The 26,126-nt window shown below is 42.3% G+C and overlaps 1 protein-coding gene across 4 annotated transcripts in view; it reads right to left on the bottom strand.

Annotated features, from left to right (window-relative positions):
• ASH1L (ASH1 like histone lysine methyltransferase) overlaps positions 1-26,126 on the bottom strand; it is a 213,223-nt gene that overhangs the window by 165,307 nt on the left and 21,790 nt on the right. For all 4 annotated transcript variants that reach the window (XM_004589010.3, XM_058660398.1, XM_058660396.1 and 1 more), the window contains exon 2: positions 2,398-2,917. In XM_004589010.3, the coding sequence (XP_004589067.2) occupies positions 2,398-2,826 (429 nt within the window). In that variant the 5' untranslated portion in view covers positions 2,827-2,917. The remainder of the gene's footprint in view (positions 1-2,397; positions 2,918-26,126) is intronic.

The raw sequence follows: 26,126 nt of genomic DNA on the forward strand, positions 1-26,126 counted from the left end.
GCAAACCACTCTCAATATCACTCTACAAGTATATCTTCCACCAACAATTGTTGAGACGTGCTTATTTCCCTTGCAACTTACCAAAACTAATTGTTATGCAATTTTTTTGTTGCTGTCAAAAAACAGTACAGGACATAACAAAAATAAACTAAGATTAAGACCCTTAAAATATGTAACTAATGCAACTCTGAGACTGTATGAACTGTATTAGAACAAATACTACTATTTACTTGTCGGGAGCACTGCACGTGTGCCCTAAGATGGCCCTGAGACCTTTCCTCCCCACGGAGCTTGGCGGTACACAGGTTTCAGGACGTGCCTTCTGATTGGCCTGTAGCTGCATGCTTAGCGCGTGTGCTACACGTGATCAGAGGTATGATTGGCATGCCTGCCGCGTGCATCGGTGACCTTTAAGCTGATTGGACTAGGATTGTATTTAGCGGTGGGGGTTTCAGGAAGAAGTGGGCCAGGACAGGAAGACGGAGACGGAGACGGATGGACGGACAGAGAGAGACGGAGGACATGGTACGACTGGGACGGACGGACGGATGGACAGAAGAAGACTAGGGGCAACGAGGAGACTGGGAAAGGAAGCAAAGAGAAGTGGAAGAAAAATGGGAGGTAGTAGAAGTCCAGTCGACCGGCTGGGAAACGGACTGGTTGGAAGAATAAAGTGCCTCAAGATATAGAACCTGGAGTGTCGGGTGAATTCTTCTGCGGGACTGAAGACCCCGACATTTACTCTAAGAAATGAACAAAATTTTAAACTTCAATTGTTATCATACCACTTTCTGAACCATTTATCTACAACTGAAAAAAATACATATTTTATGAAATTAAGAGTTCATGACTGAAGTTTATAAATTAATAAAAACGTTTTTGAGAGAAGGGAGATAAAAAGAGAATGGAGAAGGGAAGAGGCAGGGGGAAGGCAGGTGGAAAGAGAGGAAGGTGGAGAGAAGGAGGGAGTAAGGGAGAGAGAAAAAAAAGAAGTGAACAAACAGAAGAACAAGAACTTTCACCCACACCTGGTTTGCTCCCTAAATGCTTGCACTATAAGGGCTGACTGGGGGCAAGAACAGGAGCCGGCAAACGTGGAAAGTGAGCCAGGTCTTCCATGTGAATGGTAGGAAGCCAATTACTTGATCCATCAAGGCTGCCTCTCAGAATCTATATTAGCAGACAGCTGTACTGAGGAACTGGGTTTGGGAATCATATCCAGGCATTCCAATCTGAGAATTAGGAATATTCAACTGCTAGGCTAAATACCTCCTGCTAAACTATCGTAATTTTAAGAATAAATTATAGTTTGAAAACTTTACTTATAGAATTGACTTTTGTTTTATTCTTTCACTTAAGCGTAAGTTTGAGTCAGAGTGACTTCACTCCCAATCCAGCTCCCTGCTTTTATATGTTTGGGAAAGCCGCATAAGATGGACCAAGTACTTGAACTGTTGTACCCACATGGGAGATTCAGATGAAGTTTTTGACTGCTGGGCTTGGGCCTGCTCCAGCCCTGGCCACTGTGGCCATTTGGGGAGTGAGCCAATGGTCGGAAGATCTGTTTCTGTCTCTCCCTTCTTTGTCATTCTGCCATTCGGATGAATACACAAACCATTTTTTAACAATTACATAAACATAGGGCAGCATTAAGGCACAGTGGGTTAAGACAACACCTACGGCAGTAGCATCTGATATGAGAGTCCACTGGCTGTAGCCATTGTAGCTGCTGTGCTTCCAGTCCAGCTCCCTGCAAGTGAGCCTGGGTCAACAGAAGAGAAGGGCTTGGCTCTGACTGCTGTGGCTATTTGGGGAATGAACCAGTAGATTAAATGCCTTCTCAGTAATTCTGCCTTGGGATTGGCATCATGCTGTAACTAATTAAGTCCTCTCCTAGATCCAGGCATTTCATATGGGAACACTTGTATGGGAGTTCCAGCTGTTTTGCCTCATAAAAATCTTCTCTCTTTTCTTTGTATTTCTGTATTTCAACTAAGTAAATTAATCTGTAGAAAAATAACATAAAGATTAAAAAAAGTAAATTTCTTAAAATATGGGTACAGGTTAGATAGAAATTACCAAAGATATGCAGGCATTTGGTCGAGTGATAGAAAACACCTGCATTCTATACCACAGTGACTGGGTTAGAGTCCCAGCTGCATTCCTGATTCAACCTTCTTGCTGAAACACATACTGGCAGACAGTGGGTAATGGCAACTATTGGGGCCTCTCAGTCTCTAATGCTGTAGACCTGTTTTGAATTTCCAGCTCCAGGTTTCCAGGTCTGGCTTAGTTGCTGTCATTGCAGACATTTTGAAGTGTGAAAGACAATTTAAAAAAAAAGTTCAAATATTGTCAAATTGTCAACGATTACAAATTGTTGGGAATTCTACTTACCCGTTTCGAAGGACAGTGTTCATTCTTTTCATCAGTCATTTTCCCAGTTTTAAGTGTTTTCCTTGGATGCTTTATAGTTGTTTTTATGGCTGGTCGACATACATAATTTTCCAAGTTCTTTGGAGGTTTTTTAGTTCTTTTAGCCTGAAGGCCAATTTTCAATTTTAAGTTTCCCTCTGAAAAGTTTGTTTCTTTCACTGAAAACTGTTGCTGTGCATCAGTCAAACCATCCTCTTTCCCTGTTTCGATGTTTCTTTCCCGATTCCGTTTTCGAAGGTCCTCTTCTTCCTTTGCGTTATTCTCTAGCTCCACTTCTCTCTTATTGACCAGCGTGCCAGAATGGATGGCAGAAGGACTCTTTCGTAAAAAACCTTCGGAATCAGAACCCAATCCTAACATAGCAGTATTTCTAGGGTCCATCACAAGCATATATATTGCCAAAAAATCCTAGGAAAATTTTATAGAATCGTGTTCCACAAAAAGCAGGGATCTCCAAAACTTGGAACCAGCATCTCTTTCTCTGTAGAACAGACCATAACAAGATTTTGTCATTTTATAGGTAAAAACAAGCTTTAGTGAATAAGATATGCATCAAAATGTAAGATCTGCTGTGATACAACTACACTATTAAGCTTCTGCAACTGATGGTCATGCAAACAAAGCCCAAGATGAGTTTACATATGTTTACCAGAGATCCTCAGCTTCAACAGGAAGTACATCTTATATTGTCGTTGAATTAAATGAGTTTCAACAAAGGTAAGGCATCATGTTTCAAAATCATTTCAATGATGCAATCATTCCTAAGAAATGGTCATGCTTTTAAGGATAGGATTTCTAGACAACCATCTCTGCTGCTGATATATAATGCAAATTCATTAAAAACCATGTATGAGCACCTATCATATTTTGGGAATTGTGTATAAACTGAAAATATAGTACATAATCAACAAAATAGTCCTGGTTCCTATACTTACACTGCAGTTACCCAAAAAAACAAGGCAAATAATCATACATGTTACTAGTAACAGTTGTTATAAAAACTGAAAATCAGAAGTTTATTTTTACAAGTCCATCTAATAAACAGTCAGCTGACATGAACCAATTCCTCATGTTAAAAAGCACATACCAATTCATTATTTTACAAGAGGTGCCACACATAATCTGAGAACCAAAATGGGCAACTCTCCTCCCCTGCCACACCCACATGCACTTAATTTATAAAGGACTTAAGGAAACCAGATTACTATATACTCAAAAGACATACTAGCGTGTTTAAAGCCCAAACAGCTCTCTATTCTTCAGGACTGACAGACCAACTTTCATTTCAAGCATATACTGTCTCAAGACTAAGGAGTAGTTTCAAGAAAAAGCAGAACCTTTTATCCCTAAGAAAGTTCGATTTACATAGTAGACTATTTTACAGTTTAAACCTCAGAAGTTCCTTCCAGAAAGCTACATGAAGTTCTCAAGGACAGAGACCATATGATATAAACTGTTGTACAGTTCCTACAAGTAAAATACTTAGCCCAATAAATGGTACCTAACAAGGTCTCAATAAAAGGTGCCAGTAACTTAGTGCTACTAGCTGTTATTGTTGTTTCAGTGGTAATGAGGGCAACAGTAGCAGTATTTTTTTTTAATGCTTGTTTATTTTCATCTACTTAAAATGTAGAATCAGAGTGAGTATACATGATAGAGATCTTTCTTCTGCTGACTCATTCCCAAGTGCCCATAACAGCCAAGACTGGGCAAGGCTGAAGACAACAGTCAAGAACTTCATCGGGTGTCTCAAGTGGCAGTGGCCAGGCACTTGAGCCATCATCTACCGCCTGCAAGGATACACTGGCAGAAAGCTGGATAGAAGCAGGGTAGCCAGGACAGAAACTGACATCATCACAGGGAAAACGGGCATTGCAAGACGCAGCTTAATCTGCTGGGCCACAACTTGGTGCAGCAGCAGCATTCTACAGTTATGCAACAAATACTAGTCAACTGATTAAAACCTATTCAATCATACATATAGGTAAAGGAAGAGTCTTTAAATCTTATCACTCTTGACAATTCTTGCTGTCTACCACTTCACATATTAATACTAAAAAGTAGCATTCTGGCTTTACTCTATTCATCCATGCTCACTTCCCAACACACATATCCTATGATTTAGTCAATCGAATTTTCTCTACTGTCCTCCAAAATCCTGTTCATTTCTGGGTCTGTGTCATTTACTTTCATTCCATAAGTAAACAGAAGATCCTGTTCTTCCTCATGAGAGGCTCATAATCCTGAAATCCAAAAAGCTCTAAAAACTAAGGTTTTTGTTGTTGTTAATTCTTCAGTAACAAACCTGACTAGATCCATTTTGGTCTTAACTTTCATGACCTCTCTAAATTTTTTCTCATCACAATTCAGACATATCAATGTTTAGTTAAACAAGGTTACTTCAAATACCACAGTGGTAGTTCACTCAATATACATTACCTTTGTAACAGTCCAAAGTCTACACTGGTATCAAATATTTGGGATAAAGGATTGTACACCTATGTTCTCAGACCTGCATAAGCTTGCACTAAACTGATCCATCTTTGCATATTTAATATCCATACAGGATCACAATTTGGGCAATTACATTGTTTTTTCTTTATTTCACATTTCTAAGTTATGTTCCCAAACAGACTACAATTCAATGTAAGCTTCATGAAGGTAGAGAGCTCTTCTGGGATGCACACCACTATAACCATAGCACTTGATACATGAACAGCACATATTTTAATAACAAAAACTGAAAGAAATTTTAAGATCTCTACTGCTTCCAACATGATGATCATTTTGTAGCAAACGTTTCCCTTTTATATTTTACATGCCTCTGTATTGTATTACAAAAGGTTTTTTTCTTAATGTCCTTTCACTTTTCAGTAAACTAAGAAATCCTAATTTCACCAATAACATGACTCAAAGTCATATCTTACATCTTTTCTGTTCCAAGAAAAATAATCATACTCACTGATCACTTTGATCACTTTATAATCTGGACCCCCCCCCCAACTTCAATAGAATCTTATGGCTGCCAACACATTTCCCCAATCCATTCACACTATCAACTATCTCATGTTATTACCAATCTTCACTTAGACTAACTAAACTGTTTATCTGCTGCTTTCTCAAAATCACTTTTCAGGAACCAATCTCTCCCTCAAATCATCCATTTCTTCTGTATAATGCTTAGTAAATGTGAAAACATAGTATAATCTCTAAAATAGAAAATCCATGTGGGCTAAAAAGTAGGGCTGGTTGGGTTGAACTAGGCTTCATTGCTCATTGACATGTGTAAGAGCTGAATGGGATGTGGGACAGACTGGACAAGTATGCTGTACATTCTGCAGGAACCAGGGTAGGAGCAGGTCTGGTGGGGGTTATTGGGTGATTGGGAATCACTGCGACTAGACTGCAGCTCCCACTGGTTTGCATGAGGTCCTACTGTGTGCTGGGCAGAATCAGGCTGGACTGCACCCATTGGTTCGTGTGGAAGACAGGGCTGGAAACAGAACTGACCTAGCAATTGCAAACACCAGTTTAGGCATAAGTTGACTGGGGCAACAGATTGTGCTAGAACCTGTACTGGCATTCACACACAGGAATCAGGTCTGGGATTACCTCAGACAGTTTCTTTTGGGATCCCTCCAACTGAACTGGTGATCACAGATCCCCAACCATGAAGAGCACTGCAAGTTCCATGGTCTGACCACAGAGTGCATGTGTCAAAGCTAAACCTCCTCAGAGGTTCAGATGGAACAGTAGACAGTATATCCAAGTGTACAAGGAAATGGCAGTCATCAGAGCCTGCAGAGGATACCTGATACCACAACAGAGGACAGAACACATGGATCATCGGCCCCAGCCACATGTTGCCAGTGAAGATTTGGGCAATCAGCGACCCTAAGGTGAACTATATTGTCAGGATTTTGATTGGGATTGCATTGAATCTGTATATTGCTTTTGGTAATATGGTCATTTTGATAATGTCAATCCTGCCAATCCAGGAACATGGTAAGGTTCTCCATTTTTCAGGTCTTTTTCTGTCTCCTTTTTTAATGTTTTGCAGTTTTCGTCATAGAGGTCTTCCACATATTTAGTGAGCTTAATTCCTAGGTATCAAAGATTCCTCTCTATTTTAAAGGGGGCTGTACTTACAAAATTTCTTTCTCATCCACTGAATAATCTGTGTACATTAGTGTCATCAACTTGTGCTCATTAATTTTGTATCCTGCTACTCTGCCAAAGTCTCTTATGAGTTTCAACAGTCTGCTAATCCTTTTGATTCTCCTATGTAGAGAATCATGTCTTCTGAAAATAGAGATAATTTCATTTCCTCTTTTCCACTTTGGATTCCTTTAACTCTTTTTTCTTCCTAATAGCTCTGGCTGTTTTGTTTAGGCTGCATCCCATGTGTTTTGCTGTTTTCTATTTCAGTTTTATTTATTCCAAATACTCTCTTTTCTCTTGTCGAATTCATTGCTGGCTCATGGATTATATGGTGGCATCACTTATCCCAAGAGATTTTTGTATGCATTTGATTATGTATTTGATAAAACAACTGAATGATTGATATCCTGGAACACTAATAATCCGTGGGAAAGGTTATGCTCTTGTCCCTAGAATTTCCTGATGGACCCTCAAAACTGTGGGTTTCCCTGTGGCTCATCTGACCTCGCAAGTGCAGCAACTCCCTTGAATACAACGCTGTCCCTAAAGATGCAAGCCCCAGTGGAACTCCCTCTAAGAATTAAAAAACTAAATTTGTTTAATGTTCCTCTTGTTCCACTACAGGTCAGGAATGCAGAGAAATTCTCCACCTTCTTAGAATGTCTGAGGAAGACTTGAAGTGTAACTTATTATTTATAGATAACAAATTCTTAACAGCCTTAGACATTAGAAAAGCCATAGAAATTTGTGGTGGAATCCTAGAGCAACCCTGACCCCCTCTTAATAGGAGGTTGTGTGTACAGAGCAGGAAGAGAACTCAGGGTGAAACAGGAGGATAAGAGGAGGTCTGTATCCTAGGCCCAGAGACTCTTGGAGGCCTCCCAAGTGCTTTTGCCACAGAAGCAAAATGGATAATTCATTGAGGATTGTCAGTATGGACACTGAGAACCGTATCCTGACTGCCTAGATCACGGGGAATATGAATGCCCTCGGAGGCTGAGAACTCTGAGGTCAATCATTTTCTACTGAATTTCCCACACGGGATGGTAGCAGCCCAAAACCCTCTGATAGGGTCTGGTTACATCGGAACTATAGCCAGGAGCCTGGGTGGTACTCAGAGATAAAAGGGTTATAAATTTCCTTCTGGACTCAAGAGAGGAGCTTTCTCTGGTCCTTATCTAGCTCCAGCCTTCGCTCCCAGGCCTCTCTTACGCAGACCATCAGGGCTGCTTGTGAGCCCCAAAATTAGTTCAGATAGACAGACTAATGAAAAGGTCAGTTAGTTGATAATCACGCACCTTGTACCTTACGGATCAGGCTTCCCATTTGGCTTTTCAGATAGACAGAGAGAGACATAGATATAGAAAGTCTGGAACAGCCAGGCAAAAGACCAACTAGCCTATAATTGCTCAGCCTGTACTTACTGCTCAGGCTCCCTATTAGCTTCTCCTGGACTTTACTAGGTAGGATTTAGAGTTAAATTCTTCCCCACTCATTGGGTTGTTGGGGATGTCCCAGCTCACCTGCCTAAAACTTTTCTTCTATTGTTAAAATGCAAAGTTCTGTAAGACCATGCTTAATCACTATATATTGCAAACTTTAAATTGTGGCTTAATTTTCTTCCACCAAAACTTTATCAATTTATGACTGTTAATGCTAAACAAGATGTAACAGTATAGAAACTTTGATGTTTGTACTCAACTGTTTCATATCTATGTACATATACATATATATATATATATATGATGGATGTTAATGTTGATCCTTCCACTGTTTCTCTGCCACTCTGATTTAGGTTAAACTCAAAAACACATTAGTTTGGAAGAAAAAGAAAAAAGGTTTATAGCAGCTGGTTGTGTATATACTAAAACTGAGATGCCAAGGAAGTAGTTACAGGATGTGCATTTTCTAACATATTGGTCACTCAATAAATACCATGTTAATTAACTTCATGATGTTGTTAACTTCGATGTTTCTTCCTGTTGTTGAAGTTGTGCAGTGACATCTCATTGCGTGAGGGGGTAGGACCCAGTGACTAGAACATAATATCTACGGTCTTCCAGGTACAAACTATCAGGAAGTTAGAATGTTACCAGAAATCAGAACCAAGACGACTCTGGCGTGGAATGTGGGTCCCAGGGAGCAGCACCTTAACCACTGCACTGAATACCTGTCCTTCTCCACTCAACTGGAACACCTGCAATGACTCTTTTGTCAGTGGCTACTTTGGGTCAGTCTCATCTGCCTGTTTTTTCTCTTCTCCAAGACCTTTAAGCATTACAGTGTCCAGGGCACTTTAACCTCTTTTCTATCTATGTTCACTTCTGATATGATCATATCCAGTCTCTTAAATTTGAATTTTACTTTAAATTCCATGGAACATTGATGATTCACAAATTTGTACCTTCAGATTAAGATCTTACAATTTCAGAATCATGTACCACATACTGACTTAACACTCCTGCTGAATGCATAACAAATTATACACTTCAAGGTGAACATGTCTAGAATCAATTCATCTTTCAGTTCCTTTGAAATAGACTCTTCCCGCAGGCGTTTTCATCTAAATAAATGACTTCGATGAAAATTTTTTAGCAGAAAAAGCTCTTATATTTTTTTCTTAAGATTTATTTTATTTATATTGGAAAGTCAGATTTACAGAGAGGAGACACAGAGAGAAAGATCTTTCATTTACTGGCTCATTCTCCAAGTGGCCACAACAGCTGCAGCCAATCCAAAGCAAGGAGCAAGGAGCCAGGAGCCTCCTATGGGTTTCCCATGTAGGTGTAGGGTCCCATGGCTTTGGGCCATCCTTGACTGCTTTCCCAGGCCACATGCAGGAAGCTGGATGGGAAGTGGAGCAGCTGGGACACAAACTGGTACCCAGAAAGGATCCCAGACAATGCAAGGCAAGGCTTCAGCCACTAGGCTATTGCACCACGTGCTAAAAGCTCTTATCCTTAATTACTTTGCTTTCTCATATACTACAAGTCCACTGGGCCAGTTCTACCATCAAAATCTATACAAAAGCTTATTATTTCCCACTACTCTGACAGCTATCACATGCAATTGATCATATCTGACCTGGCCTATTTCAATATCTTTTTATTCAGTCCTTTTATTTCTTACAGTCTTCTCAACTCAGCAGCAGTAGAATCTTTTTAAAAAGACTGCCTTCTTCCCTTCCTTTCCATACCTTGGGACACAGAAGAAAAAAAATTGAAAGGGAAAAAAAGAGAATATGAAAACGATGGTCTGACCCACTTTCGTCTAGCCCTCGACACTTCATACCCTAATCAAATATGTAAAAATTATCAAAAATAAAATTTGTACAATAAAAAAAACTTCACACCCACCTTCCTCTATATCTTGACTCTCCCCATCCTAATGAGAGTCCTACATGGGCATGTATCCATTTCAACCATGTAAACAATATTAAAAATATAATTTAAAAAATTTAAAAACAGGCTCCATTATGATTCGGCACAGCATGGCAAGTTAAGCCTTCATCTGTGATGCCATCATCCCATATAGGCACCAGCTTATCCCAGCTGCTCCACTTCCAATCCAGCTCCCTGCTAATGTACCTAGGAAATCAATGGAAGATGGCCCAAGTGCTTGGGCTGTCCCAGAAGCAGCTTTGGGTTCCTGGCCTCAGCCTGGCCCAGCCCCAACTGTTGTGGCTATTTGGAAAGTAAACTGGCGGATGAAAGATTGATCTTTCCCTCTGTCTCTCTTTCTCTCTCTCCAGCCCCAGCTGTTGTGGCTATTTGGAAAGTGAATCAGTGATGGTTGCTTCCCTCTGATAACAGGAAATATCTTCTAATTTTGAGATTCTTTCTTCTGCCTCCTTCATTCTATTTTGGAGACTCCCCACTGTACTTTTAGTTTGCTCCACTGTATTCTTCATTTCTGATATATCAGCTTTCATTTGCTTCACTGCTGTTATTTGCTGTGTAACATATTCCTTGAATTCCTTGAATGTCTGCTTCATATGCTTCTCATTATTGATAAGAAGCTTTATAACAAGTATTTTAAATTCTTTATCTCCCATTTTCTCGATGTCTTCCTCAGTAAACTCTGAGGTTGGCAAAGGGTTTTGCTGCTTTGCAGGGGAGTCTTCAGTAACATTCATTGTGCCACTGTTTCTTTTGCCCTTGGTCATTGTGCTTCTGGTTATCAGATTCTTCTTTTTGGGGTAGGTTTCTAAGCTGTGTTACCCACAGATCTACAGTTCAATTTTACTTATTGCAGTTGGTACCTGGTACTTTCTTTGCAGTCACCTGTGCCACTGATCTTGCCAGAACCTGTTGGCCGTTAGGTCTGAGGAACACAGGGATCTGTTTTCACCTTGCTGCTGGTAGAGTTCCGGCATCTGGTGGAGTTTGGATCGTAGCTCGCTGAATGCCGCTGGGGTATCAGTCACTGCAACACCACACAGCTGCGTCTGCTGCTTTCCTGCATCTATCAGTTAGTGAACGTGCTCTAAGATACAGGATCATAAGGATGTGGTTATGGTCATCCTAGGATGCTGCTCAAAGTTAGCCAGGAGCTTTCGTGAGCCGGAAACACCAGATGCAATGAAGTATCTTAGGATGTTTTTTCCAACCGCACAGGAACGGGATGGAGGTGGCGGGAGATCAGCGGGTAAAAAAGGGAAGGATGAGGTAGTGGGGAGGCCAGAAAGAGAGCTGGAAGCAGAGCTGGATCAGACCAATAAAAGTATTCAAGAATTGAAAGACACTATTAAAAGGCCAAATGTAAGAGTTATGGGAGTCCCAGAAGGTGCAGAAAGAGAAGCTGGGATTAAGGGTGTATTCAATAAAATAATAAGGAAAAATCTCCCTAATCTAGAGAAAGAATTGGGAAATAACATCCAGGAGGGGCACAGAACTCCCAACAGGCTTGATCAAAAGCTATCTTCACCAAGACACAGGATCATCAAGCTCTCTTCAATTGAACATAAGGAAAAGATCCTTAGATGTGCACGGGAAAAAAATCAACTGACATATAAAGGATTGCCAATCAAACTCACAGGAGACTTCTCACAGGAAACTCTACAAGCCAGAAGAGAACAGAGTGACATATTCCAGATTTTAAAAGCAAAAAATTGTCGGCCCAGGATAACGTACCCAGCAAAACTTTCCTTTGTCTTTGAAAGTGAAATACAATTCTTTCACAGCAAAGAAAAGCTAAAAGAATATGCCTCTTCCAAATCTGCCCTACAAATGATACTTGAAGATGTTCTTTTGACAGAGAAAAGGAATAGCACCAACTAAAACCAAAGGCAAATGTGAAGAACATCCCAGTAAAATGACAACAGAAGACTAAATCAATGAACAACCAATTCCTAAAATGACAGGACCAAATTACTACCCATTCATATTAACCCTGAATGTAAATGGGTTAAACTCATCAATCAAATGTTATAGATTAGTGGGCTTGGCAGCATGGCCTAGTGGCTAAGGTCCTCACCTTGATCCCATATGGCCGCTGGTTCTAATCCCGGCAGCTCCACCTCCTCTCTATCTCTCCTCCTCTCAGTATATAAAAAAAAAGTTATAGATTAGTGAACTGGATTTTTTTTCCATTTTTTAAATTTTATTTTTGACAATCTTTACACAGTTGATTGCGGCACAAGGGTTCAAGGGCTACAGGAGAGTGGGTAAGACTATCATTTCCACATTTTTTTCTCTATCTGGGGTAAAGGGGGAGGTAAAGGGAGAAGGCCCATCCAGTCTCCTACCCATTCCAGGTCCCCTGTGTGGGGCATGCTCCGAGGGTCTTGCTCAAGTGCTTTTGTTAGTTCAACATTTCTGAATTGCTGCAGAATCCCCTGGTTGACATAGTCTATCTTGAAGTCTACGTTTACAACATATGGCTGGGATAGTTTATTGATTTGTTTTGTCCTCTGTCTTTTCATGGTTGGGGATCTGAGTCCGGCAGGTCAATTGAGGTGAATGAAAACCAGGTTCTTGTGTGTACTTGCAAGTGCGGAGCCTGGCACAGTCCAATGCCCCAATCAGCTGGTGGTTGCAATTGCTGGGTTGGTTCTGTTTCCAGCCCCATCTTCCACTCGATGGGTGTTGCAGCCCAGACTGATTCTGTCCAGCACACACTCGGCCCTCACATAAACCGGTGGGAGCTGCAGCCTAGTTGGAGCGACCCATAATGTGACCTGGATTTTTTTTTTTTTTAAACCAAAACCCATCTATTGCCTGCAAGAGATATGTCTCACCAACAAAGATTAGCGTGCGATGGACCGGCTCGGCCGGGAGCAATCAGTCTGACGGGAACAGGAACCCGGGAACGGTGGGCAAGGATTCGGCGAGTGACAAACAGACACAACAACTCAAGGCAGTTGTATCTGACTGCATTTTACAAAAGCAAGGCATCAGCTTATATACAATAGATTATTGCAAAAGGACATTTTCCTTGTTTATTCATGTGGTTACATTTCTACAAATAATTATTCCAGGGAGGTAAGCGGGTCTGTCGAAAAAAGATTGTTCTCTAATACCCTGGTGACAGACTGCAGTTGCTATTTCTTGTGGACACAGTTTGGCACCAGCAGCAGTTTTATTCATTAAGCAGTCTCAAAAATAGTTCCAGGTAGGCTTATTAAAGCTAGTGACTTAATAGTTTTTATCTCATACTGTTTGCTATCCTTGCCCAGTCTCCTGTGAGAAGGCTTCATAGAACTATAAAGGAACATTGAGCCTTTGCCGCACATAAACAATATTATTCCAGCCATAAAGATAAGAGTAAAGAGAGTACAGCCAGGAATGCCAAGACCACTAGAGATGCAGCCGAATCCAGGAGGCATCCTTCCTTGAAGCTTCCGCCTCGGCCCGGCGATTTCTCACGCAGGCTCCACTGGAGGTGGTGTGACATTAGTGGAAGCTGTATCATGGATTTTGATATATTTTTTAAGTTTAATCTCTTGAAATAGATCATACAGTAGCAACTTTTTCTTCAAGAAGGTTCTTGATTTTCTTCAGTGACACATTATTTAGCATGTTATTTAACTTCATGGCATTGTTAATTTCTTCCTGTTTTTGCTTTGTGGCTTTTCATTTAAGGGGATGTACAGTAATTGTAATGAAGACTGTCATATGTAGTAGCATGTTACTTAACTTATGGCATTGTAAACTTCTATTTTTCTTCCTGTTGCTGATTTTGTATTATAATTCTTTTTTTTTTTTAATAATCTATTTTATTGTATTGTTGTTGACAATCTTTATGTAGTTAATTACAGTTAAAGAAAAAGGGGGATAGGGAAGTGGGTAATACTATTATGTCCATATTGTTTCCATCATGTATCTGAGGTAAAGGGGGATATTGAGGGAGAAGCCCCACCCGGTTTCCCGCCCACCCTGAGTCCCGGATGTGGGGCATGCTCTGAGATATGTGCTCGAGTGGTGTTAATAGTTCTCCGGTTATGAATCGCTGCCAGTTTCGCTCGATGAGGTCGTCCACTGATTGATACGGTCCATTATAAAGTCTCCGTTTGCTCTGTCTTCTGTCTTTTCTTGATTAGAGTTCTGAGTCCAGCAGTTCCATTGGGGAGATCTCCAAAGAAACTTTGAGGTATTCCCAGACTAGTTTCTTGTATGTTCTAGCAAGCACAGGGCCCGGCACAGTCCATTACCCCAATCAGCTGGTGGTTGCAATTGCTGGGTTGGTTCTGTTTTCAGTCCCGAGTTGCACTGGAACCAATGGGTGTTGCAGTCCAGTCTGGTTCGGCCCTTACTTCAACCAGTGGGAGCTGTAGCCTAGTTGGGGCGACCCACAATAACCCCCACCAGGCCCGCCCCCTACCCTGGTTTGCCAGTATGTGTAGCAGAAGACCAGTCTGTCCCCCATCCCATTTGGCTCTTGTACTTGTCAATGGGTATTAAAGCTTAGTTCTATCTAACCAACTCAACCATCCAGCTCTCACGGGTGTTGTTGAGTGCCTCTCTATCTAGCCAACCCAGCTCCCATCCTAGTTTTCATGCCCTCCCACGGGAATAGTGACCCAAGAAGGGGGAACCCACTTTTTCCCTCCCAGGTCTCTCTGTCCCGGTTTATGCACTCTTTAGGTGGTTCTGTGATTTGACTTGACAGAATTAGTCCCCAGTGCCAGCTTCTGCGGCTATGCCCATACATCCCTTACCCACTCTAATTTATGCTTGCACCAGCAGGAATAATCAGCCCAGCCTGGCTTTTCCCTGGTCTAGTCCACATGCAGCGCACAGGTGATGTAGCCTTGCTTAGTCTGGTCGGTCTCTATCCCAGCCCACGCTCTCCAGTGGGAGTAGTTGTCCAACGAGGGGACCAGCCCCTCAATCCCCCTGCCGGTTCTGCCCCTCCCTTCCTGGATCTCACGTGTGCTGGTTGGGTGCTGCACTCATATCCAGTACAGGCAACCACGCCCTGGCATTCCATAATGTGTACTTGTTTTGTCGCGACCAAACCAGGCCCATCCCACACTCTGTTCTGGTGATCGGATTTGCCAGTGGGTGACATGAACTGATTCAGCCTGGTCTGCTCCTGACCCATGCTGCATGTGTGCCAGTGGGAAACTTTCCATGGCCTATCCTGGGCTGTTTCCTATCATGCTTCTTGTGCTAACCTGCAGGGACTGTGTCCTGCCAGAGGAGTTGCCCAGGCTCCTCCATCAGAACCCCTCCCAAAGGCAGGTTTTGCGCATGCCAGGGGGTCCTTGAGCCAACCCTACTCAGTTCACCTCCTGTCCTAGCAGGAACAGTGGCTTTTCCTGGCTGGCTTTCATCCCATTCTGGTTCTTGTTGTTGGATGTTTCAGCCCGGCCATGGCTCGTCCATACCCACATACAGCTCACGCATGGCTCAAGAGGGGATTGAGACCCAGCCTAATCAGTCCCACATCTACCCTCTGGTTCTTCATGACACCAGATGGTGTTAGGATCTGAACCGGCCTGGTGCATCCAATCCCAGCCCACACTAGTGCCTCGGGTGACTACAACTGTTTCCTAGATAGAATGCAGCCCCCATTCCAGCACACGCACCCCTTGGTGGGAACCTCAACCCAGTTAAGGTGTCCCCATACCTCCCCAACTGGGTCTGTTCCTAGCCGTAGATCATCCGCCTGTCAGTGGTTGCGCTGACTCAGCTTATCTCAGTCCCTCACTTGTCCTGGCCTCTGCCTTAGACAGTGTGACTTAGCGTCCTTGACTCAAGTAGCTACCTAAGCAGCGATTCAGAAACCAATACCCCAGAGCTCCCTGGCCGGGCGGCAAGCAGGCAGAGCCTGGCACCACATGGTGCACTGGCCGCCCTGGGGGAGGCCAAGGACTCGTTCACTGCCTTGCGGCAGTGTCTTTGGCATGAGCCCCCAGCATTGGGTCCGACCCGGCAGGGGCACCCCCCACAGCCGCCACACTGTGAGGAGCGGCACTTGCCCCCGAATCCCAAGGCCCGAACTGATTTTGTATTATAATTTTTCATTTAAGGGGATGTATAGTAACTGTGTAATGGAAGTTTGTGATATCCAGATGTGAGGATACAATACGGTATGCATCTACGTCCAGACCAAAAATGGACTCTCAGTGAAACCTGACAATAGGAAGCTGGACTCTACCATTATCCATCCCCTTAATGATGGACATATGACAGTTTATAAAGAACTATAGTATAGTAATACTACAGGGGAACTTTGGGGGGGGGAGGAAGGAATTGGAGGGGGTATGGGAAATCCCAGAGCCTATGGAACTGTATCATAAAATGATAATAATAATAATAAAGAAGGCTATAAAGTAAAAATTTTAAAAAAGTGAATCAGTGATGAAAGATCTCTCTCTGCAACTTTGCCTTTCACGTAAAAAAAATTTTTTTTTTCACTAAAAAAAAGTCACCACTTCGCATAAAATCCCTTTCAACAGCTTCCGTTTCTCAGTCAGAAGTCAAATTCTAGGCCTAAAAATCTTATTTAATTGGCCCCACAATTCCCTCTACCTCTTTTTGATATCCACAAGCCTCTAAAATTACTGTAAAAAGGGAGTACACAAATCTTCAATCTGATTTAAAATACTCCAAATATACTCTCACCTCAGGACTTTTGCAGGTACTATGTTACTTGCCTAAACACTTTTTTTTTGTTAAGACTTATCTATTTTTATTGGAAAATCAGATACACAGAGACAGGAAGAACATTCACCGATGATTCATTCCCCAAGCGACCACAATGTCCAGAGCTAAGCAATACAAAGTCAGGAGCCAGGTGCCTTCTCCGGGTCTCCCACGCAGGTACAGGGTCCCAAGGCTTTGGGCCGTCCTCGACTGCTTTCCCAGGCCACAAGCAGGGAGCTGGATGGGAAGTGGGGCTGCAAGGATCAGAACTGGTGCCTGTATGAGACTGAGGCACATTCAAGGAATCCAGCCACTAGGTCACCAAGCTTGACACTTGACTAAACATTCATTGTTCAACACATTAGCACATGGTGCTCTATCACTTCCTTCATGCCTTTGCCTAAGTGAACCTGATAAAAGAGAAATCCCTAACAACCCTTCATTAAAAAAAAAAAAAAAAAAAAAAAAAGGCTCCAGCGTGATACTCTAGTGGCTAAAGTCCTTGCTTTGCATGCACTGGGATCCATATGGGCACTGGTTCTATTCCTGGCGGCCCCGTGTCCCATCCAGCTCCCTGCTTATGGCCTGGGAAAACAGTCAAGGACAGCCCAAAGCCTTGTGACCCTGTAGCTGTGTGGGAGACCCAGAAGAAGCTGCTGCCTCCTGGCTTCAGATCAGTGCAGCTCCAGCCACTGCAGTCATTTTGGGACTAAACCATCGGGACCGAAGATCTTCCTCTCTGTCTCTCCTCCTCTCTGTATGTCTGCATTTCCAATAAAAATTAAATCTTCAAAAATAATAATAATGTTATTTCTTTTAAAAAAAACCACCATTCTAACAATGTTTTCTCATAGTATCCTATTGTCTCTGCTCCAATGCTCTTCATCACCTTAGATACAATATATCTGTTCACTGTATGTGTCTTTCTATCACAGTTGAAACTCTATCTAGGAATTTTTCACTAGTGTAGTCCACTATTGTAGCCAACACCACACTAGGTATTCTTGAGCTCATTCCATGTCTTACATGAGTTACATTTTAATGGCTTCAATCTATTTCTTTTGTAGTTTTTTTTTCCTTACTTATTCATAATTCCCAAAGACAATCTATGTTTAATGCATATCAACAGACATATAATATTGTCCTTTTGCTGGTTATTAAAAAAAATAATTTTTATCATAAAACAAGTATCATTATAATTTATAAAAACCAATTCCTTTTATAATGACTACTCACAAGCATACATATTAAAATTCCTCTGAATTAAGTCCACTAGACTTAATATTTATAAATCTAACTCATCTTTCATTTGCACTTTTTGAAATGATTTATTTTTATTGAAAAGGAAGTTTCACAGAGAGAAGAAGAGACAGTGAACAAGAACTTCCATCCACTGGTTCACTTCCCAAGTGGAGCCAATCCAAAGCCAAAAACCAGAAACTTCTTCCAGGTCTCCCACATGGGAGCAGGGTCCTGGAAGGGAATGGAGCAGCTGGGATACAAACCAGCACCCATATGGGATCGTGGCCCAAGCAAGTAGAGGACTTCAGCCATTAGATTATTGTGCGAGGCCCACATTTGCCCTTTTAAAAAACAGTAGAGGGCCCAGCGGCGTGGCCTAGCGGCTAAAATCCTTGCCTTGAACAGGATCCCATATGGGCGCCAGTTCTAATCCCCGCAGCTCCACTTCCCATCCAGCTCCCTGCTTGTGGCCTAGGAAAGCAGTGGAGGACGGCCCAATGCATTGGAACCCTGCACCCGTGTGGGAGACCCGGAGGAGGTTCCAGGTTCCTGGTTTCGGATCAGCGCAGCAGCGGCCCGTTGCGGCTCACTTGGGGAGTGAATCATCGGATGGAAGATCTTCCTCTCTGTCTCTCCTCCTCTCTGTATACCTGACTTTGTAATAAAATGAATAAATCTTTAAAAAAAAAAAAAAGTAGAGAAGGGTCAGGGAAAGATAAATATTCTTTCATTTAAAAAAAGGAAAACCTAGGGCCAGCACTGTGACACAGCAGCTTAATGAGTCTTGCAACACTTGTGTCCCCTATTAGATCTACTTCAATTCTCAACTGCTCCAATTCCATTCAATCTCCCTGCCAACACAGATGGGAAAGCAGCCAGAGATATCTTAAGTGGCTAGGCCCTTGAATCTACATAGGAGGTGTGCAGGGGTCTCCTGGCTTTAGTGGCCTAGTATTGAGAAACTGTTGTCACCTGCAGAGTGAAATGGTGGATAGGAGATCAATCAATTGATTGATCTCTTTCCTCACCCTCCCACCGAAATATGCCTTTTAAATAAATAAAATCGAGGGCCCGGGGCCCAGCACAGTAGCTTACTGACTGACTTTTGCCTTGCACATGCTGGGATCCCATATGGGTGTCAATTCTAATCCTGTTGAAGCTCCCACTGATTTGTGAGGGGTGAGCATGAAGTGGGCAGGATCGGGCTGGGCTCCAACACCCATTGGTTCGCGTGGAAGACAGGGCTGGAAACAGAACTGACCCAGTAATTGCAACGACCAGGAAGTGCATAAGCTGACTGGGGTGATGGACAGTGCCAAACCCTGTACTGGCAAGCACACACAAGAATCAGGTCTGGGATCACCTCAGACAAAGTTTCTTTGGGGACCCCTCCAACTGAACTGCTGATCTCAGAAACCCAACCATGAAGAGCCTATGTCAGACAGCGAATTCTGAATAGATTTCATCATGCTTGGAACGGTGAGAATGGCAGCAATTCAGAACTGCTGAACTATCAAAACTGCTTTAGCAGGAACCTTGGAGCATGCCCCACATTAGAGACCTGGGATGGATGAGAGGCTGGGTGGAGCTTCTCCCTTTGTTTTTCACCTGACCCCAGATACATGGAAAAAAAAATATGATGATATTCGTGTGGAAAAAAAAATAAAAGCGAATAGTTATCTCTAAAAATGAAGAGAGACAGAGATTAAGAGACTTTTGCATTTCCTAGTTAACGCTCCAAATGCAGTAAGAACCAGGTCTGGATCAAGCCCAAGTCAGGAACTCCATCTCGTGTCCCAAATGGGTGCCTGGTGCCCAAGTACTTGGAATTCTATTCCCTTTCCAGGAATATTAGCAGGAAGCTGGATCAGAGGTAGAACAGCAGGACTTGAACTGGCACTCAACACAAGATGTCAGCATTATCAGTGGTGATTTAATCTGTTTTGTCACAATGTTGGTGGGTTTTTTTTTTAATTAATTTCCAAAGATTTATTCATTTATTTGGAAGGCAGGGTGATAGTGAGAGTGAGAGAGAGAGAGAGAAAGAGACAAAAGACAGACCTTGATCTAACTATTTGATTTCTATGATCCAAATACCTGCAAACAATGGGCCAAGTCAAAGTCAGGAGCCTGCAACTTCATCCACCTAGGTCTCATACATGAATTGTAGGAGGCCAAATACCTGAGCTCATCTGCTGCCTTCCATGGGAATTTTAACAGAGAAAGCTGGATCAGAAGCAGAAAAGCAAGTGATGGCTTAAGCAGCTGGGTGACAGTGAGTCTTCACAGTGGGATTACCAACAGTGAGAATAAAACACCGATTTACTAAGTTTTCAATATGTCCAAAGCCCTTTGATTAATCTTTTTTTTTCTTTAATATTCATTTATTCATTAATTACATTGCATTACATGACTGGGATCCCCCCCCTTCACCCCAAACCCTTCCCCCATCATGAATTCCTTCACCTTTGATTAATCTTTTAGGTATTACCCCTTTCAGCTTCACAATCGCTGTGAGGTTGTTACAAGTATCGTTCCCTTTTCAGAGATGAATAAAATTAGGCTGATGGCCAATAAGACATAGGTATTCTGGCTCCTCACTACTACTATGTTGTACTAGTTCCTTACAGCCTTGCTTTCATTATTCCAATCTGTTAACTTTGACATATTTACCATATCTGAAACTTTCTTTTGGCTTCTATGACATTCTACTGGTTCTCCTACTATGTCTTTGCCTTTATAGATTCTTAAAGTCCTAAACCCTTCAGTAACTCAATAAAGATTTGCTGAGAGTATAAAAGCATACTTAGAGAATTATGACACATGCTTAGATGTAGTCATGATGCACATGTGGTCCTTGGTCATATAAATGTTCATGTTTACAGGACGCACATTAAAAACTAATCATATAAGTATCTATATATTTAAGTATAAATGATCAAATATAATTAACAAAAGAAACTATGAGTTATTACTTCAAGGGAACTTGAAGAGACAGGAATTGGATCTCAAATAAATATTTAAAATTTAAACTCAAGTCCCAAAGTCTAACAGGAAATATCCAGGCAAACTGTGGGAAGAAAATGAGAAAAAAATGACATGTCAAGAAATCTTCCAAACTGTGAAAATCAACAACTGACTGGCCAAAGGGAGACTAGCATAAAATGAATGAAAAAGGAGGATAGCTCAGGAAGGGCCTTGTTGGACTCTACAAATGACAAAACATGCCCCCCCCCCAAAAAAACTATTATAAAGATATCTGAGGAGTAACAAAATACAATTTTCATTTTGAGAAAAATCTTTCTGGTTGCTACAGAAGAATGAGAAAGAAAAAAAAAGTTTATCCAACTAGGCTGCAGTACCCACCAGTGAATGCCAGCACTGGGTGCTAGCCATACAAGGCTGGGCCGCAACACGCACCAGCACATGGAAGATCCAGGAGTGGGGAGGGAACTTGTGGAACTCCCCTGGTGTGTTGTAGCTCCCACTACTGAGCACAAGATCCAGGACTGGGTAAGGTCAAGCTGGGCTGCAGCATCCGTCAGTTAGTGTGAGATATGGGTCTGGGAGGAGAATGGACGAGGTAGCTGGAACCACTGGTACATGTGTTGGTTGGCGCAGGTGATGGACCAAACCTGAGTCTGCACTAGCTGGCACACACACGAGTCGAGTCTGAGGTCATCCCAGGTGAGGTTTCTTGGAGCATTCCCCAATTAGACTGCTGGACTAAAACCTCAGCCACAAGGAAAATAGCAATGTATGTGGTCTGGCCTTGGAGTGCAAGTGTTAGGCCTCAGCCTCTTCATTTGCTGATGCCTGTGCAGTGGACCTTGACAGCACCAGGATCCCATATGGGCGCCGGTTCTAATCCCAGTGGCCGGCCCCATTTTGCATCCAGCTTTCTGCTTGTGGCCTGGGAAAGCAGTTGAGGGTGGCCCAAAGCCTTGGGACCCTGCACCCACATGGGAAACCCAGAGGAGGCTTCTGGTTCCTGGTTTCAGATTGGCTCAGTTCCAGCTGCTGCGGCTACTGGGGTAATGATCAGCAGATGAAAGAACGTCCTCTCTCTCCTCCTTTTTGTATAGCTGACTTTGCTAAATAAATAAATAAATCTTTAAAAAAAAGTTGGCTGGACAAGCTAAGTTTTATTGCTAAAACAAAGAGTTACTGATGAAAAAAAAAAGTTTGTGACAGTCCTCAACCACACTTAATTCTCAAAGTACTAATCTCCAAAAACTTTAGTTGCTTTCTTATTCATATAACTTGTAATTCTTCTTTTTAATTGTATTTTTGAAGATCTTTACATAGTTAATTAGGGTAAAAAGGTTCAAGGGCTACAGGAACCTTTATTTCCATATTGTTTCTTTCATGTATCTGAGGTAAAGGGGGATATTAAGAGAGAAGCCCAACCCAGTCTCCCACCCACTCCAGATCCCAGATGTGGGCCATGCTCCAAGGGTCTTGCTCAAGTGGCCTTGACAGCTCAACAGTTATGAATTGCTGCCAATCTCGCCACTCCGAGCACAATGAGATCATTGAAGGATCCACTGATTGACATAGTCCATCTTAGAGTCTCCGTTTGCCCAGTTCCTCACTGCCAACCTATGGCTGAGGTGGTTGATTGACTTGCTCTGTCCTCTGTCTTTTCATGGCCAGGGATATGAGTCTGGCAGTTAGACTGGGGAGATCCTCAAAGAAACTCTGTCTGAGGTGTTCCCAGACCAGATTCTTGTATGCACTATAAAGTACAGGGCCCGGCACAGCTCATTGCCCCAATCAGCTGGTGGTTGCAATTGCTGGGTTGGTTCTACCTCCAGTCCTGTCCTCCACTGGAACCAATGGGTGCCGCAGTCCAGCCTGGTTCTGCCCAGCACATACTCAACTGGGCAAAAGTTTCAGCTGCTGCAGATATCTAGGCAGTGAACAGTGAATGGCAGATCTCTGACCGACTTTCAAATAAATAAATGAACCTTTAAAATATACAAAAACAGTAATCTATAGAGAAAGGAAACAGATTAGTGATTATCAAGTGTTAGGGCAGATGAAAAAAGACATAAGAGAATGACTGTAAATCAATAACTATGGTCTCAAAGTAAATACTTATGATGAATCCATTAAGCCATACAGTTTTCACCAGTGAATTGTACAATATACAAATTATATCTCAAGCCACTTTTAACAATTCTGAAACATCAAAATAAAATATCTGGTGGAAGGAATTTTTTTTGTTTTTACTTTCTTTAAAAATGGAATATGGACTAGTGGCAGTATAGAGAAACCCCTTTCCAGCAACACCTTTCAATATGGTAAGGAGCTGATTTATTTGATATAAGTTGCTAATATACACAATGGGAGAAAAAGCCACACCCATTCTATATCATAAGTAAAAATAATTTACCAGATTTAATGAGTATGAGAAGGCCCAAAAACAACATAGAAAGTTTCCCTTAACTTTCAATGCCATTTCCATGAATTTTTTGAAATCTCATCATATCAACAAATCTATATAAAGAGCTTTGAATATTTCTACACCTATGTAGAGAAATTTCTTGCATATAAGGAAACTAAAAGCTATCAGGAAAATCGATGGCAAATTTGATTATATAAAAGTATTACACCAGAGCTGTAAGCAATTAACTAAAAATCACCAGGCAACATATTGACATGGAGAAAGAACTGATGTACTATTACGATTATCTTAAGTTTTAAGAAACTATATTTGGGCCTGGCACAGTAGCCTAGTGGCTAAAGTCCTTACTCTGAAAACCCAGGCTCCCATATGCGTGCCAGTTGGTCTAGCTGTTCCACTTTCCTTCCAGCTCCCTGCTTGTAGTCAGGGAAGCAGCAGAGGACAGCCCAAACCCTTGTGGACCCTGCACCCACAAGGCCGACCCAGAAGAAGCTCCTGGCTTCAGATCAGCTCAGCTCTGTCCACTGTGGCCACTTGGGGAGTGAACGAGCAGACAGAAGATCTTTCTGTCTCTCTCTTTTCTCTGTAATTCTGAATTTCCAATACAAATAAGTAAATCTATTTTTACAAAAAGAAACTATAAGATGACAAAATAGTCTTATTCATGTTAAGGATTATTTCTTGCTTTATTTGGCATTTCTAGAAAATTAACAAATGGACCCAGAAACAAAAAAGATGTTCAACTGACACTTGTACAGATAAAATATCAAGCCAGTATAACTTAAGCTTAATATATGGATTCATGTGAATTCAATAATTACCTATAATCACTTCATTAAAATTCAAAAATATTCTCCAGATGTAGGCAGCTGCCTGGGTTGCCTTGTACCTAGGCAAATGTTACACAGCTGGGAAGAAAGCAGCCAACAGCTAACAGGAATTCAGGGCCTGATTAGTGCCAACTCTGTTACCTACATAAATGTGCCAATACAGTTGCCAATTCTATTTTGTTTGGTAATATCTATTTATTTTTACTGGAAAGCCAGCTATACAGAGAAGAGGAGGCGACAAAGAAGATCTTGTCTACCAATTCACTCCCCAAGCAGCCGCCATGGCCAGAGTTGAGCAAATCTGAAACCCAGGACCCAGGAACTTCCACCAGGTCTCCCACGTGGGTACAGGGTCCGAATTCCTTGGGCCGTCCTCCACTGCTTTCCCAGGACACCAGCAGGGAGCTAGATGGGAAGCGGGGTTGCTGGGATTAGAAACAGCGTCCATATGGCATCCCGGCGTGTTCAAGTTGAGGATTTTAGCCACAAGGCCACCGCACCAAGCCCAAAATAAACATCTTTTTTTAAAAAAAAGATTTATTGGGGCCCGGTGGATGGCCTAGCGGCTAAAGTCCTCGCCTTGAAAGCCCCGGGATCCCATATGGGCGCCGGTTCTAATCCCGGCAGCTCCACTTCCCATCCAGCTCCCTGCTTGTGGCCTGGGAAAGCAGTCGAGGACGGCCCAATGCCTTGGGACACTGCATCAGCGTGGGAGACCCGGAAGAGGTTCCAGGTTCCCGGCTTCGGATCGGTGCGCATCGGCCCGTTGCGGCTCACTTGGGGAGTGAACCATCAGATGGAAGATCTTCCTCTATGTCTCTCTTCTCTATATATCTGCCTTTCCAATAAAAATAAATAAATCTTTTTTTTAAAGATTTATTCATTTTTTATTACGACCAGATATACAGAGAGGAGCAGAGACAGAGAGGAAGATCTTCCGTCTGATGTTTCACTCCCCAAATGGCCGCAACGGCTGGAGCTGAGCCAATCTGAAGCCAGGAGCCAGGAGCCTCCTCCGGGTCTCCCACACGGGTGCACGGTTCCAGGCTTTGGGTCATGCTTGATTGCTTTCCCAGGCCACAAGCAAGGAGCTGGATGGGAAGTGGAGCTGCCGGGATTAGAACCGGCACCCATATGGGATCCCGGCGCGTTCTTGGTGAGGACCTTAACTGCTACACTATTGCGCCAGGTCCAAATAAACATCTTTGAATTCTACTTTTTCACAAACTTTTCAGAAACTCTTAAAATTTATATAAGACACTGTAATAAGCAAAATCAAAAGCAAGACTAGAATATGGTTAACATGAAAAAGATCCCATAAATACGAAAACTACGTAAAAATATGAGACAGGTACATACAATTACATAAGAAATAGAAATAATTAGGAAGAATATAAAGAGATCTATCACCTTACTAGTACTCAGGTAAATATGATTTAAAATAGGATATTTTTAATTCATACATTTTTGCGAAACTTTAAGATATCATCTAACTTTGGCAAGGTGTTGTAAATTGGGACTTGTGGTCATTACCATTTTAGAAAGCTTTATTAGCAGTGTCTATCATGTCTCAAAATTTTGTTTGACATATTTAAAGTCAGAGAGATCTGCAATTGGCTCTTTTACTCCCAAAGAGTCCTAAGCCAGGGATAGGCCAGGCTGAAACCAGGAGCCCTAAACATTAGATTTCCCACTTGTCTGCCATAGATTCAAGAAGTAGAATCATGGGCCTGGCACAATAGCGTAGCAGTTAAAGTTCTTTCCTTGCACTTGCCCTGGATGCCATATGGGCGCCAGTTCTAATCCCAGCAGCCTAGCTTCCCATCCAGCTCCCTGCATGTGGCCTGGGAGAGCAGTTGAGTATGGCACAAAGCCTTGGGACCCTACACCCGCATGGGAGACCCAGAAGAGCTCCTAGCTTCAGAATGGCTCACCTCCAGCCATTGCGGTCACTTG

Source organism: Ochotona princeps, chromosome 2 (genome assembly GCF_030435755.1).
Source record: "Ochotona princeps isolate mOchPri1 chromosome 2, mOchPri1.hap1, whole genome shotgun sequence".
Taxonomy (NCBI): domain Eukaryota; kingdom Metazoa; phylum Chordata; class Mammalia; order Lagomorpha; family Ochotonidae; genus Ochotona; species Ochotona princeps.